This window comes from Doryrhamphus excisus, linkage group LG8 (genome assembly GCF_037039965.1).
Source record: "Doryrhamphus excisus strain RoL-2023G ecotype Guam linkage group LG8, RoL_Dexc_Guam_v1.1, whole genome shotgun sequence".
NCBI lineage: Eukaryota > Metazoa > Chordata > Actinopteri > Syngnathiformes > Syngnathidae > Doryrhamphus > Doryrhamphus excisus.
The window spans coordinates 16303644-16320522 of record NC_136364.1 but is presented as its reverse complement, the minus strand read 5'-3'; the positions used below and the strand labels follow the sequence as shown (position 1 = coordinate 16320522).

Here is a 16879-nt window from a genome sequence, read left to right as displayed (position 1 = left end):
AGGTTAATTGGAAGGGCTTGCATTCCCTGTAAACAGCATGCTGCAATCTTAGGGGTCATGTTCCTGCACAGTTGAGCTGGGTCGATCTACCACCCCAGCCTCAGGCCTTAGCCCTGCTACATATTGTCTTCCATTACAAGATAGCAAATGATTAATTTCCTGTCTTAATTTTTTCATCACCAATTGAAATGTAATATTTTTGTTTTTGTAGTTATCTGGGAGATGGACGATTTCACCTCGAGTCAATCATGATTGCAAATCCGGATATCCCTGCCTACAGGTATGGAAACTGAAACATCATATGGACTTTAATTTGTAGAATGTATTTATAATTGAATGTGACATGGAAAAAACAATTATTCATTCATTCATTTTTTGCCGCTTATCCTCACAAGGGTTGCTGGAGCCTATCCCAGCTGTCTTGGGGCGAGAGGCGGGGTACACCCTGGACTGGTGGCCAGCCAATCACAGGGCACATATAGACAACCATTCACACTCACATTCATACCTATGGACAATTTGGAGTCGCCGATTAACCTAGCATGTTTTTGGAATGTGGGAGGAAACCGGAGTACCCGGAGAAAACCCACACATGCACAGGGAGAACATGCAAACTCTACACAGAGATGGCCAAGAGCGGAATCAAACTTGGGTCTCTTAGCTGTGTGGCCTGTGCGTTAACCACTTGTCACCGTGCAGCCCCAATCTCCAAACCGAACCCAAAAAACAAAAGGTACAATTTGGAGTCGCTAATTAACCTAGCATGTTTTTGGAATGTGGGAGGAAACCGAGAGCGGAGTCGAACTCGGGTCTCCCAGCTGTGTGGCCTGTGCGCTAACCACTCATCTCGGAAAGACAATTAGACTTAATTCAGTATGCCAGTTCTTGTCTGAATGGTTGGTGCAGGACCCAACGCAAGGTAGAGGCATACCCAGACAAGAACAAATACGTGGTCACAGGAGGACACGGGAGGACAGGTGATCGAGCAAACAAGGTTCAGGTTGGGAGACAACCACTCTTCCACTTGAGTCATGGTGCCCTGTTGTATTTGAATGTAATGATAATGGTGGTGATTCCACCTAAACGACTGGCTGGCAGAGGCCCCACTTCATCTTGATTGTCGCTTTGATGAAACCTCCTCGGATGAGAGACGGATTGTCGTCTAAGAGAATCTGAGCAGTCCAGTTCCGATTGCCTGCAATTTTGAAAAGCATGCAAAATTTTGCCTTTTGAAAAGTCAAAAACTGAATAAGCTAATCAATATCAATAATGATATTGAATAATAATATTATCCCACCTCTTTGTTTGCACAATTTTGCACCACTGCAAAATACAATTCAAAAGTATTTTGAATTGTGAAAGTATCTTGCTGGCTGTGTCATTCAAAAGTGAGTCTTGGTTAACCTAAGTTAAAATAAGTTTGCTTCCAGATTCATTCATTCATTCATTTTCTACCGCTTATCCTCACGATGGTCGTGGGGGGACTGGTCGCCAGCCAATCACAGGGCACATATAGACAAACAAGCATTCACACTCACATTCATACCTATGGACAATTTGGAGTCGCCAATTAACCTAGCATGTTTTTGGAATGTGGGAGGAAACCGGAGTACCCGGAGAAAACCCACGCATGCACGGGGAGAACCATACACAGAGATGGCCCAGGGTGGAATTGAACACGGGTCTCCTAGCTGTGAGGCCTGTGTGCTAACCACCTTTTTCTGCCGTCCAGCCCCAGATTTATTAGATTATAAATAATTTAATTGGCATTGGCAGAAAAAATACTTTTTGATATGGCTACATAATGCTTTTCAAACTGTTTCCCTTGAACTCTTCATCCTGTTTAATAACAACGCTTGAGATGACAACGTTTTTTTTTTTTTTGGTATGCACATATGCACAGCTACACACCTCAATGGTCTTTTCCACAAACATTCTAATCTCAAGTGAACCCACCATATCCAAGGAAAGCAGATTAGACACTCAGAAGTAGCTCAAAGTTACACTCCTGTCATACTTGATGTGTTTTCATGATTGGATATGTAATCTCGTCTTGCATTTCGAACCCTGGAATAGATACCTGAACTATATTTGTTGTCTGACAGCATGGTTTGTAGTTAGGAATATTTGTTTTATGTTTGTTTGCAGATACGATCCCTATAGTAAGGTCTTCTCCAGGGAGTACTATGACCATGAGGCCATGCGTGCCTTAAGGCTAAAGGCCATCGACAAGGCTCGCTCAGCCCAAAGATGGGGCCTCATTTTGGGAACGCTGGGTCGTCAGGGAAACCCAAAAGTTATGGAAGTGAGTCTGCTTTTTGTTTCAGCAGTATTGTCCCGAGGCCTTCTGTGTAATAGTTAGTCATATTTTTCACTTTGACATTTTTATTAACATGAGGTTCCAGGACTAGAAATCTCTGAAAAGAAAATATCATTATTTTAAAAATAGAATAAAATATAGCACAAAAATATCATAATTCAATATAACAACACCCATTAATAATCAATGTCCTAGGACATTTTATAGAGTCTATTAATTCTTCTAGTGATGGCAGTATGGACTTTCCATACTGTTGCAGTCAACAATCCACATTGGGCCAAAGTTTGATTTGCTGTTGCTTGCATGCTTTTACATCTCCTTTACATATACATATATATGGTAGTTGTCATTTTATTTCATTTGAACATGCATCACATAATCAGTTCACAGTTCCACATGTCCAAAAGGAGTAGGAAGAAGCAAAGCTTATTAAATCCTACCCCTCCATCTGATACTTTTACAATCAGTAACTGTTAAGTTTGTTCACTTCCTGCTTTCCTAATATAGTTTAATTTTCTTCTTTTTTTATCACATACCGAAGTACGAAGTGATATAAATCCTGCTAGTATACATTCAAAGGCGTAGATGGCAGTTGGTCTATCGCCATTGTCAAATGGGATTGGAAGAAGGATTTACACGGACAGAACTACTATGCCATAATGATCTACAGAGATTAAGAAATGGAGCATCTGATTACATTAAAGGGGGGGGGGGGGGGGGCAGGATGATCCGATAAGATGCCAGGACTGTGAAGTGATCCGTGTTGCCAATTTATATTTAACAAACCATTCATTCATTCATCTTCTACCACTTTTCCTCACGAGTGTCACGGGGGGTGCTGGAGCCTATCCCAGCTGTCTTTGGGCGAGAGGCGGGGTACACCCTGGACTGGTGGCCAGCCAATCACAGGGCACATATAGACAAACAACCATTCACACTCACATTCATACCTATGGACAATTTGGAGTCGCCAATTAACCTAGCATGTTTTTGGAATGTGGGAGGAAACCGGAGTACCCGGAGAAAACCCACGCATGCACGGGGAGAACATGCAAACTCCACACAGAGATGGCCGAGGGTGGAATTGAACCCTGGTCTCCTAGCTGTAAGGTCTGCGCGCTAACCACACGACCGCCGTGCAGCCCTTTAGCAAACCAGTGGTGTCAAAAGCGTATTTTTTTAAAACCATATAATATGGTGAATGTGGATAAATAAAAACAAATAATAAATATCATGCAGTCTAGTGCGGCTAATTCTGCAACTCAAGTCACAACAATAAATATCAGTAAAACATGCAAATGCAAAAGAGCAATAGTACAACTGTCACAGGAAGAACTACTCTGGCCTTCCCTGTGGAAAGCTTGGAATATCCTGTACTGTTTGAGTGTGTCCGTGTTGTTGTTGCATAATAAGCTTAGCTTGTTTCAAATGGCTGGTTTTCACTAGATAAGTATCTTCATTTGATATGAGAATTAAAGCTCTGTCCCAACATTTTAACTTGTTGCTCTCTGTAGCACCTGGAATCGAGGCTGCAATCGCTGGGCAAGAGCTTCACTCGAGTTCTTTTGTCGGAGATTTTCCCCAGCAAGTTGGATCTGCTGCCTGATGTCGACGCGTGAGTAATGAGACCAACACACAAATAACAGAATGTGCTTTCAAAAGTAGGACACATTTACTAGTCATTCAGTTAAGGCTGCTTGATCACAGCCTTTTTAAATCTTAACGATTATTGTAAAAAAACATGACTAGGGAAAATAACTTCAGAGATACCATTAAATAGTACACTATATTGTTTGTGTTGTTTATGTAAGGCTTGTAAAATCAATGTGGCGTCTTCCCTTTTGTGGCAACTAGCAGGGGAAGTAATACACGCTTTATGAAAAGGTCACTGTTTCATTTAGCAAATGCAGTACATCTCCTCCTTGTGTGTCCAAAACACTTACATATTTGATTTGATTTCCCCCTTCATTTGGTTATTTCCATCATATAGCAGTCTTTTGTAAAGTGTACATTAATGGACAGTATACAGCTTGAGGCATTGTAGCAAAACCAACTAGATTACCACTGCCATTGATGCACAGACTCCACAGAATAAAAAAAAATGACATCTTTCTGTGGTAGAGCTTTGCAATGCTATTATGATTCACATAACCTCACATGACATGCTTTCTGTAAACATGAGCAAACTGTTCATGCAGTCAGGGAAGTGAATCATCTCCTCCTCTTTCTCAAGGAACTGGCAAACGTACCATAATGACACAAATATACAGTTAAACAACCTGATTATGAGATGATTTGTCTCTTGTCTCTGGCCAGAAAAAAACATTAAGACATAATATTACTCGAAAAATATAAGTGAAACAACTGGTGTGTTGCATAAAAAAGTATATTATGTTTATTAGCAGCTTAAAATGACCATCATTACCGCTTAGCACTAATTCTTTCCAGCTGGATTCTGTGGCGTGGCTGCATATCGTCAGTTCTCTGGTGTCGGTGTGAATGACAAGAAGAAAATACCTAGTATTAATCTCAATCACAAATATAAGACAAGTATTAGACACTGGTCAGTGTGTGGTGAGTTTGCCCTGGATTTATTATTCATTGTTGGCATATTAAGGGACTTTTGTATGTGACCTATCGTCTATATATTAACAAAAAAAAGGATTTCACTGTCCTTAAATAAACAGGAATTCTGTGTAAGCTGAGCAGACCGAGAATGTTGATATACATATGCATCTATAACGGATAGATAAACCATGTGTGATAAGCTCTCTGCCACTGATTTTAAATAAATTCCAACACACTCATAAAGCAACATTGAACATTTCAGTTCCATCTAATATATCCGTCAACAGCAACAGAGGTGAATGTTGACTCAGGACGTGCAAGAGTCCAAATCACACCTGCATTCGCATTGCTTCTCACACTCCCCCAGCCAGCCCTCTCATCATGGAGTAATGAGAAGAAGTGTGATGTGTGAGGGTGGAGAGGGTGAGAAAAGGACAGCAGATTTAAGAGAGATTGAACGAGAGAGAGTTGCATACAAAGTGACGGGGTAATGCAGAGGGAGTTGAGCCAGCTGTCTTTTCTTGGAAAGCAAGCCATCATTGTAAAAAGTTTTTTTTTCTATTAGTCTTAATTGTTTGGTCAAAACAAACTCAAAGATGCTTTCCATACCCGATTGATCACTGCACCACTGGTATTGGAAGCTATGCTACAAAGACAGAAAACTCAACTCTGTAAGGAGTAGGGAGATGGCCAACATGATGGAGAGAAGAATGATCGATATTCTTTGCGTCCAAGCGAATTCAAGAAACAATACAAGCAGTTGATGTTTGCTAAATACAAGGATGAAGAGTCTTGAACCAGTCATGATGTGCTATATATATCACTATATTGATACTTACTATGGTACCCATTATGTCATTGGATGGTCATATCACCTCGTACTTCGGTACGTGACAAAAAAAATAAAAACATAAATTATATGAGGAAAGCAGGAAGTGAACAAATGTAACAGTTACTGATTGTAAAAGTACCAGATGGAGGGGTAGGATTTAATAAGCTTTGCTTCTTCCTACTCCTTTTGGACATGTGGAACTGTGAACTGATTGTGATGCATTCAATTGTAATCTGATGCATGTTCAAATGAAATATTACTATTACCATTACCACTACCAAGAGACAACACGGAAAGGCAGCATGACTAGACTCATTGGAAGAGATTAGGAAAAGAAATATGATAGGTGTGATCCTGGAGGAAGAGTACAGGTATGTAAACACTGTTGTTGAGTTCAGAGTAGTATCAGACAGAGCTATGGTGATGAGTATTGAGACTGGGGGAGCAAAGTCGGTGATGAGTTAGAAGAGAAAGAACATTTCTGAAGCTGGGTGGATGAGTTGATGCAGAGTGTCCTCACAGGTGAGAGAATGGTTGTCAGACGTCATGCTGGTGAAAGAAACGGAGGAGATGAGAGGGTGATGGGCAGGCATGGTGTTGAGGATAGAAATAGGTGGTAGATTTTGTGCAACGAACGGGAATGGTTGTGACACTTATTTCCTGAAGAGGGAGGAAGACGGAGGACAAGGCAGGATCACACATGTTGACTACTTTTTTCCCCTACGGTTAGGCCTGATGACAGATCTGTGTACTTATGACATTGTTTAGGTGAGACGGGAATTGGGATGGGTAATTTTCACATTTGAACCAATACCCGGTACCAATACTCAAAGGTACCAATTCACTGTACTTTTGTGGTAATAAATGCTAATTTAATTATTTGGTGTAAATTTAAAATATTTATCTCTCTCTATAGGCTGCACAGCTAGGAGACCCGAGTTCAATCCCACCCTTGCGTCATGTCATGAGAATACCGTCACACTGCATGGTGTTAGCCAAGGCATCTTCAACATAATTAAATAAAAAAATGTTATCCACCTATTCAGTGTGGAAGTGGTATGGTTTTGGCTTAATTTACCTTCTTCCAGACTGCATTGCGGTCGTGTGGTTAGCGCGCAGACCGCACAGCTAGGAGACCAGGGTTCAATTCCACCCTCGGCCATCTCTATGTGGAGTTTGCATGTTCTCCCCGTGCATGCGTGGGTTTTTTCCGGGTACTCCGGTTTCCTCCCACATTCCAAAAACATGCTAGGTTAATTGGCGACTCCAAATTGTCCATAGGTATGAATGTGAGTGTGAATGGTTGTTTGTCTATATGTGCCCTGTGATTGGCTGGCGACCAGTCCAGGGTGTACCCCGCCTCTCGCCCAAAGACAGCTGGGATAGGCTCCAGCACCCGCGCAACCCTTGTGAGGATATGTGGTAGAAAATGAATTAATCTCTTTGTATATACACTTGAACAACTATACCAAAACAAAGCGTTGTAACATTGCAGTTGATTTTCTTCGGCATGAAAATCCTCAACTACAATTACAACCCAGCTGTACTATTTCTATTCCTTTCCTTTTCCCACTGGACTAATTGTGTTGGTGGTCTAGGGAGGCCAAATTACTTTATTTTTAATTAGCAAAAAGAGGAAGGAGTAAAAATAAATAGCCCCCCTCTAGCTTAGTCTTGTTCTCTAGTGCATTAAATGTTTTTAGGAACGGCACCATGACACTCCACAGAGACTGCCATTTTGGTTTACGTGAGTTTGAATTTACGTGAATTGGTGCTCGGTAGTACCGACAAAATTCGGTCAATGCCTAAAAGTGTGGTTTTTGTTATCCCTCGACAGGAGTGACATTTGTAAGGATGTCTTAGAGAAGAAAATAGAGAAGAAAATACACTCAGAACGTGTAGTTGTGTAAGCAAGGCTAAGGAAAGGGGTAGAAATGAGTATAGTTTGAGCACCACAGATGCGGTCTTTGATCAGATGTACAGAGACAGACACGAGGAGTTGCATTATGTCTTTTTAGAAAAAGCCTACAATGGACTGCAAAGTCGAGATGCGGTATATTATTCGGAAATCTGCGATGAACAAAAAGTCGTTGTTGTACAGGACATATATGAGGGCGGCAGGGCAGCAGTGAGGTGTGATGTAGTGTTGGACTGGATCAAGGATCGGCCCTGAGTTTGTTATGGTGATGGGTAGTTTGGCAGATGAGGTCAGATGGGAGGGGCTTCTTAGACAATGATGTCTGCAGATGACGAGCAGGTGGAAGAAGACCCGGAGAGGTGGAGGAATGAGCTGGAGAAGAGAGGGAGGAAGTTGAAGCAAAACAGAAATCATATGTGTTAGTGAACGTGTTATCTGGTGGAACTGCGAGGATGCAAGAAGTTGGAAGGGTTGGGTTAGGATCAACCGCTCAACAAGAAAGAGTGTGGAAAAGAGGTGAAGAAGTGAGTGCAGGCAGTACGAACTATGTGGAGAAGATTGTCTGGAGTTCTTTCTGACAAAAGTATCAGGAAAAGATAGGTAGTGGATGGTAGCCAGACGTCAGATCTGACCAACAGACAGAATCACAGCTGAACATGGTTGGACTTTTGTTGGGAGCGACAAGGATGGACAGTATTGGAAACAAGCAGAACAGAGGAACAGTCCAACTTTGATGTCTGGGAGATCATTGAGGCCAGACTGATGGTTTGCCTATGAGAGAAGCAAGGATTGTGACTACCGGTTGAAGGATGCTGGAGACGGGGCTGCCAATGAGGAGAAGAAGGGGAAGACTAAATATGAGGATGTGAAGATGGTCAGACTGTCGGAGATTGATGGTTGAGTGCAAGACACGCCCAACCAAAACCAACAAAACCTTATTATTATAGGAGAGAAAAGGCTTTTACTGTGTCCCTGAAAACCAATATATATGACTACAAAGGTAAGGCGCCATCTCTTATGACCCTAGTGATAAACATGTTAGTTACATCCACATACACAAGATGATCACATGTATTGGGACAGCTGGCCTGCAGCTCAAACAGCTTCCACTCTTCCAGCAAGATTTTCGACAAAGATGTTGGACTCTGTATTTTTCATGACAAAAATCACTGAGTTTGGACCTGTATCTGTTCAGGTTTTTTTGTGTTCTGGGACACAACAGATAAGTCCATAATGACTTAGTAATAGGCACAACCCGTCATCGAATATATATACGTATATATTTTTTTTTCTCATACAATATATTGAAATTCAAATCCCATTATTACCAATGCGTTTGTAACTAGACCACAAATGATATCATACTAAACTCTATTAAGGGGAATGTGAATCCTATTGATCCTAGATGTTGTTTGCCATTTATGTTACAAGGCCCATCATCATTAAACTTGTAAACACTGCATCAGTACGCAGTTTAATGATAATCTATTTAAGACTAGCACTGAGTATCAGGAAAAGGTCCAATCATGTTAGTAGAAATTTATCAAGTTGAAGTAAATCTTTTAACTCCATGCAGCTGTCCAGTATTTACCAATATCAGCTTTACGGCATTGCTGACTGAAGTTTTATCATCCTGAATCATATTCATGGAAGAAGCCTTTAACTGTTAGATTGCTAAAATAATAATACTCATGCATTGAGTCATCAATATAATACAAAATTTCATCATAAAGTTCATCATATTTATTCAAAATTATTTAAATTATTTGTGCAGTTTACTGTTTATGTTGTACATTGTTGTTCATATTTGCTGTCATCTATTTATTCTCATATACATTATATATACAGTGAAGAAAATAAGTATTTGAACACCCTGCTATTTTGCTATTTCTCCCACTTAGAAATCATGGAGGGGTCTGAAATTTTCATCGTAGGTGCATGTCCACTGTGAGAGAGATAAACTAAAAAGAAAAATCCAGAAATCACAATGCATGATTTTTTAACAATTTATTTGTGTGATACAGCTGCTAATAAGTATTTGAACACCTGAGAAAATGAATGTTAATATTTGGTACAGTAGCCTTTGTTTGCTATTACAGAGGTCAAACGTTTCCTGTAGTTTTTCACCAGGTTTGCACACACTGCAGGAGGGATCTTGGCCCACTCCTCCACACAGATCTTCTCTAGATCAGTCAGGTTTCTGGGCTGTCGCTGAGAAACACGGAGTTTGAGCTCCCTCCAAAGATTTTCGATTGGGTTCAGGTCTGGAGACTGGCTGGGCCATGCTAGAACCTTGATATGCTTCTTACGGAGCCACTCCTTGGTTTTCCTGGCTGTGTGCTTCGGGTCGTTGTCGTGTTGGAAGACCCAGCCACGACCCATCTTCAATGCTCTGACAGAGGGAAGGAGGTTGTTCCCCAAAATCTCACAATACACGGCCCCAGTCATCCTCTCTTTAATGCAGTGCACTCGTCCTGTCCCATGTGCAGAAAAACACCCCCAAAGCATGATGCTACCACCCCCATGCTTCACAGTAGGGATGGTGTTCTTCGGATTGTACTCTTCATTCTTCTTCCTCCAAACACGCTTATTGGAATTATGACCAAAAAGTTCTATTTTGGTCTCATCTGACCATAAAACTTTCTCCCATGACTCCTCTGTATCATCCAAATGGTCATATGCAAACTTAAGACGGGCCTTGACATGTGCTGGTTTAAGCAGGGGAACCTTTCGTGCCATGCATGATTTCACATCATGACGTCTTAGTGTATTACCTACAGTACCCTTGGAAACGGTGGTCCCAGCTCTTTTCAGGTCATTGACCAAGTCCTGTCGTGTAGTTCTGGGCTGATTCCTCACCTTTCTTAGAATCATTGAGACCCCACGAGGTGATATCTTGCATGGGGCTCCACTCCGATTGAGATTGACCGTCATGTTTAGCTTCTTCCATTTTCTAATGATAGCTCCAACAGTGGACCTTTTTTCACCAAGCTGCTTGGTAATTGCTCCGTAGCCCTTTCCAGCCTTGTGGAGGTGTACAATTTTGTCTCTGGTGTCTTTGGACAGCTCTTTGGTCTTCGCCATGTTACAAGTTAAAGTCTTACTGATTGTATGGGGTGGACAGGTGTCTTTATGCAGCTAACGACCTCAAACAGGTGCATCTGATTCAGGATGATACATGGAGTGCAGGTGGACTTCTAATGGGCAGACTAACAGGTCTTTCAGGGTCAGAATTCTAGATGATACACAGGTGTTCAAATACTTATTTGCAGCTGTATCACACAAATAAATTGTTAAAAAATCATGCATTGTGATTTCTGGATTTTTCTTTTTAGTTTATCTCTCTCACAGTGGACATGCACCTACGATGAAAATTTCAGACCCCTCCATGATTTCTAAGTGGGAGAAATAGCAAAATAGCAGGGTGTTCAAATACTTATTTTCTTCACTGTATACATTATTATTATTATTATTATTATTTATTATTATACGGGAGCCAGGCAATGACATCCATCCATCCATCTCTACCCATCCATCCATCCATCCATCTCTACCCATCTCTACCCATCCATCCATCCATCCATCTCTACCCATCTCTACCCATCCATCCATCCATCCATCCATCTCTACCCATCCATCCATCCATCCATCCATCTCTATCCATCCATCCATCCATCTCTACCCATCTCTACCCATCCATCCATCCATCCATCCATCTCTACCCATCTATCCATCCATCCATCTCTACCTATCCATCCATCCATCCATCTCTACCCATCCATCCATCTCTATCCATCCATCCATCTCTACCCATCTCTACCTATCCATCCATCATCTACCTACCTTCCTACCCACCCACCCATCCAACCTCTCCATCCATCCTCTCCATCATCTATCTATCGCTCTATCGCTCTCTCATCCATCCACATCATCTACCTATCTCTCTATCTATCTATACATCCATCCATCCACATCATCTACCTATCTCTCTATCTATCTATACATCCATCCATCCACATATAAAAATAGATACTTAGTAGTCACAGGAGAAATGTTGTTCATGCATTTACACGATAATTAAAAATAAAACAAAGAAGAAACAAACTACAAATAAAAGAGTACACTGCACCATTTTCTGACACTTAACATTTAACACATATAAGGTTTCAAAGTCGTATAGATTATTCATTTATTAATTCCTGTGACAGTGTTATGCTATAATTACTCATACAGTATGTATGTACTCATACACACAGCAGCAGGTGAGATGTATGTATGTATGTGTGTGCGTGTGTGTGTGTGTGTGTGTTTATTTTTGGCTTATCTGATGTGCTCAGCTGGAAATTGTTTCCGTTTTTTGTCCGCTTTCACAAGTCCCTGACAGAATATTGCACTTTCTCTGAGACCGACAATGGACACAGCAAACCAACAGGGTTTTTCTCAGTGTGCTGAAACCAGCCATGTTGAATTTCAGATACATTGCACAAGTACCCCACCGCCCTCATCACTTTAAGCTTCGTCTGCCTTTAGCCACCCACATAGTCAGTCAAATAAAGAGAGCCCCCATTATCATATTCTCTTAAATGTGTAATTAGACTCTCCCCAAGCAGGCTTTGTACTGTTGTACACATATCGGCTTCACCACACGTGCTTATCTCGACTAGACCGCAGCTTACCACCCAGTGCATTGCAGCATTTTATCAGCTCCATTTAGGTTTTTGACAGCACCACAATTAAATAGCTTGTTTCTGTGAACACGTTCCTTCCTCTTCCTGCAGTGTCAAAGGCTTCATTGTTGCAGTGGCGGTTCACAATGAAGTCAGGCTGTCCAATGCGGTAACAGCAGTCCTAAATGTTATTTGTACGGTTTAACGCTCAGATGATAGCTTGTCTCTGTGTATAATAGTTCTATTTTCTGATAATTCCCTTTCAGTCTGTCCTTCATGTTGCTCTCCAGATGAAACGGGAGACCACCTCTGATCTGTTTTATCACTTGATTCAGTAGAAAAGTAGTATTATTTTTGGATCACTTGAAAAAGAAACAAAGCTTCCATTTTCTACCACGCATGGTAAGGGTTTAATTTCATTTGAACAACAATTGAATGCATCACATAATCAGTTCACAGTTCCACATGTCCAAAAGGAGTAGGAAGAAGCAAAGTTTATTAAATCCTACCCCTCAATCTGGTACTTTTACAATCAGTAACTGTTACATTTGTTCACTTCCTGCTTTCCTAATATAATTAAATGTTTATTTTTTTGTTTTTGTTTGGTTTTTTTTTGTCACATACCGAAGTACGAGGTGATATGACCATACAATGACATAATGGGTACCATAGTAAGTGTCAATATAGTGATATATATGGCACATCATGACTGGTTCAAGACTCTTCATCCTTGTATTATATATCCTTGCAAACATCAACTGCTTGTATTGTTTCTTGAATTGGCTCATCGTTGTGCATTGTTTGAGTTCCTTATTCAATCCATTCCATAGTTTGATTCCACATACTGAATTGCTATGGCTTTTTAACGTAGTCCTAGCATATAAGTGTTTCAAATGTAGTTCTTCCCTGAGATCATATTTCTCCTCTCTTGTAGAGAAGTATTGGATGACATTTTCAGGTAATTGGTTATTTTTAGCCTTATGCATTATTTTAGCTGTTTGAAGATTAACTATATCAGCAAGTTTAAGTATTTGTGATTTTAGAAATAAGGAGTTAGTATGTTCTCTATAGGCAGCATTATGAATTATCGTTACTAGCCTTTTTTGCAGTACATTTAGTGAGTAAAGATTGCTTTTATAGTTATTACTCCATATTTCCACACAATAAGGGTCACAATAAAATAGGGTCATGGGGAAGCTGGGACTGGACTGGTTACCATCAATCACAAGGCACATAGAGTGTAGACAACAACAAATACTCACACTCACCTTCACACATTTGGGCAATTTAGAGTCTGCAATTAACCAAACCTCAGAGGAAAAGACCAAACAAATATCACCTCGTGCACAAATTCTGGCCATTTATACCCAAACATGATGTAAAGAAAAGTTCAATAAAATTCTAGACGCATATGGGACTCATAAATAATGCAATTGGACCTCCGCTAAAGGCAGTTCCTGGTATTATTTTCTGCATTTGACTAAACTGCACCACTCAGGTACTTAAATTGCTAACCCAGATGACTTTCTACACAGCAAAACCGCACAGAACAGCAACTACTACTTTTAACTTGATATTGAAAACAACATTATACCAACCAAGTTGTACACCTTATCTCCTACGCTCACATACATTTAAATGTACACTCATATTTCACCACTTTGTGGTTTGAACATCGTTCTCCCACTCTATTGCAGGTTTTCACATTTTAATTCTTTAATAAATAATAGTTGTTTTGTTGTCAAAAACAGTTTGAATGACAATTCATATGTGGTATTCTAATCACTAGGTATCAGTAATGTTACATTTAAGATATTTTAAGAGTTGTGGACTCCTATAGAGCAGCTACACACAATAACCAGCACACAACGCTTCATAGTTCTTCCAGAATCTGCACCTATTCAAGTTGTATTTCCTTGGATTTGTGCTTCCCGCCAAAACGGTCTGTTTTAAATTATTCCACCCACGGCCCGCCTCGGGGCACGCCACTCTTCCTGACTACAAAACAAACCCCAGTTTTGAATAGGATTCATTGATTCTGTAGGCTGTGCACAATGTGGTGTAAACAAAGCATGATAATACTGTAAAGGTGATTATATGTCTGCAGGGCTCTAATAATGGTATAAAAGACAGACTGGTTTTCTATATGATGACTATAAAAATATTCCTTTTATCAATATTGAATCCTACTTTGTGGGAATTCCCTTATCGTGGGCAGGTCTGGAACCAATGATCTGCGATAAATGAGGGTAATGTACAGTACAACTTTACTGTATTTTAGCAAATTTGAAACTGTGACTTACAATGAAGCAGTGTCCAGAGCTGGACCAGACAAAAAGTATCAGTAAAGGTGAAAGTGATGTTAAAGGTTCACTTTTTCTATAAGATTTTTATTAATTTTTGGGTGTCTGGAACAGATTAATTGGATTTACATTATTCCCTATGGAAAAATTGCTTCAGTTTGTTTAGGTTTTTTTTTTTCCCTGACTTTTTGGAAGGGGTTTCCTGATGAAAACAGAGGTTCAACTGTAGTTAAAAGCTAAACTCATATCTTATTATATGAGGGTATGTGAGGATCTGATTTTGGTGCAATTGTGTGTGACTCAGCTTGCTCTTGAATTAGGAGGATAGAAAAGAATGTACTCTTCAGCAGATTGACATTTACAGGGGAAAAAAAAAAGAATTTGAAAATGAGAAAACTGCACGCAGAATATTTCTGCCACTGAAAGCGGAGCCAAGCGAGCGTTAACTGTGCAATCAATTCCGCCGCTGAGAAACTTTACTTGAACTAGAAAAAAAAAAAGTGGAATAGACAGATGGGTAATTTGACAAGGACCAGCTTTGACATTTAAGCGAGTGATTTAAGTGATTAGACTCCACTCCCCCCCTCCCCCCTCCATTTCCTTCTTATTTTTCACCAGCATAATTTTTTTTATTGGCTTGCGCCTACAGTACATCTAGCTTTATCTCATTGGCCTTTACTTGCGCCGCTTCATCTTTTCTCGTCAATAGCTGGAGCTTCATCATCGGGATTAGGGACAAGGGTGGGCTGCCTCAGTGGTAGATGGAGCTGTGGATACGATTGATCTGAGAAAGCCAACCTGCAAGATCCCTAGGTCGCCTCGCTCCATTCTGTCTCCATTCCCCCCCCTTATTGTTCATTTTTCTCCACTCCAGCTGTTTCAGCCCACGGCCCCCACTCCCACACCTAAACACCCTTCATGCATTTTCAAGCGTAGACACGGTTCTCTTCCAGACAATCTTCTTTTTCCTCTCTCCTCGTCTCCATCTGTTCTATCTTTATTGCTCTTCCTCCCAACACTATCTCCGTCCTCCTCATCTCTCTCATCCTCAGACCACACCCACCATCCTTCCTTACTCCTTTCCCCTCCCACCGCCCTGTCTGCCAGCTATGTAGGCTACCTCCATGGAGACCGTTGGTGTGTGTGTGTGTGTGTGTGTGTGTGTTTTTTTTAATTCACACTCTCCTAACCTCTACTTCTTTTTTTCCTCTCATTGCATCCGCCTCTCCCCCAGCATACCCACCTCTCACCCCCACTTTGCAGCCTCACTCATCACTGAATACCTCTGCATGGCTGTGTTTTGGTTTTTTTGTTTTTTTAAGCTTTATGTGAATCAGGACACATGCAACACATGCCAAACAGATGCTGGAGATGAAGTGTAGGGATGCTGGGCACATTTGTTTCCACCTTAAAACCAGGAGCTGTGCCTCCAATCCCTAACCCTTTACAGTTTCTTATTACCTAAAAGGGAGCATTTATAGTTCCAGTTTGTAGCCACCTTCCACATCTCTACTTAACATTTCGCCGGGAAGGTCAAGTTAATGTTGCCAGTTTGACACCTTGTAAGTGTTTTAAATTTGCATTCATGAATAGTGTCGTTATTGTAGATTTTTTTTTTTTGTTTAATACTTTGTTTGCTTAATTCTTCACATAATATTGATGTTTGGAAATCTCTTTTATCCACTAAGGCAGTGTTTTTCAACCTTTTTTTGAGCCACGGCACGTTTTTTTACGTTGGAAAAAGTTTGTGGCACACCAATAAACATCATTGCTTCAAAAATTGGTTTGAGCACAGACCTAAAAACCTTGCTTCCTAATGCACAAGACTAGACACACACAAACTAATAAACACGTCTAAAAACCTCAGGTAGGGTTTAACAAGAAGAAACTGATGTTTGGGTTGGTCACCTGTCCAGACACAGTCTCAAGTTCTTGTTTTTTAATGCATAAGATTAGACACATGCAATCCAGAAAATAAGTAAATGTCACAAAAAAGTGGGCTAATAAATTGACACACAAAGACTGTAGATTTCTGAAAATAACAGATGAAATTTCTACACTCTACAAGAAGCAATGAAGTCTGTAAAATTAAATAATTTTAAAAAAATCACAAAATTTTCAACTACAATGATGAAAATGGTAATATTAATGATGATTATAATGATGGTAATAATGATAAAGATTATAACAATAATGATAATAATAATAATATTACAATGATAATAATAACAGGGGAAACAAGACAGTGGCATGGACATGATTATATCTTGC

At 40.3% G+C, this 16879-nt stretch overlaps 1 protein-coding gene across 3 annotated transcripts in view; it reads left to right on the top strand.

The window, feature by feature from the left end:
- dph1 (diphthamide biosynthesis 1) overlaps positions 1 to 16879 on the top strand; it is a 69667-nt gene that overhangs the window by 47185 nt on the left and 5603 nt on the right. For all 3 annotated transcript variants that reach the window (XM_078792920.1, XM_078792921.1, XM_058080438.2), the window contains exons 7-9: positions 212 to 280; positions 2149 to 2305; positions 3835 to 3935. In XM_078792920.1, the coding sequence (XP_078649046.1) occupies positions 212 to 280; positions 2149 to 2305; positions 3835 to 3935 (327 nt within the window). The remainder of the gene's footprint in view (positions 1 to 211; positions 281 to 2148; positions 2306 to 3834; positions 3936 to 16879) is intronic.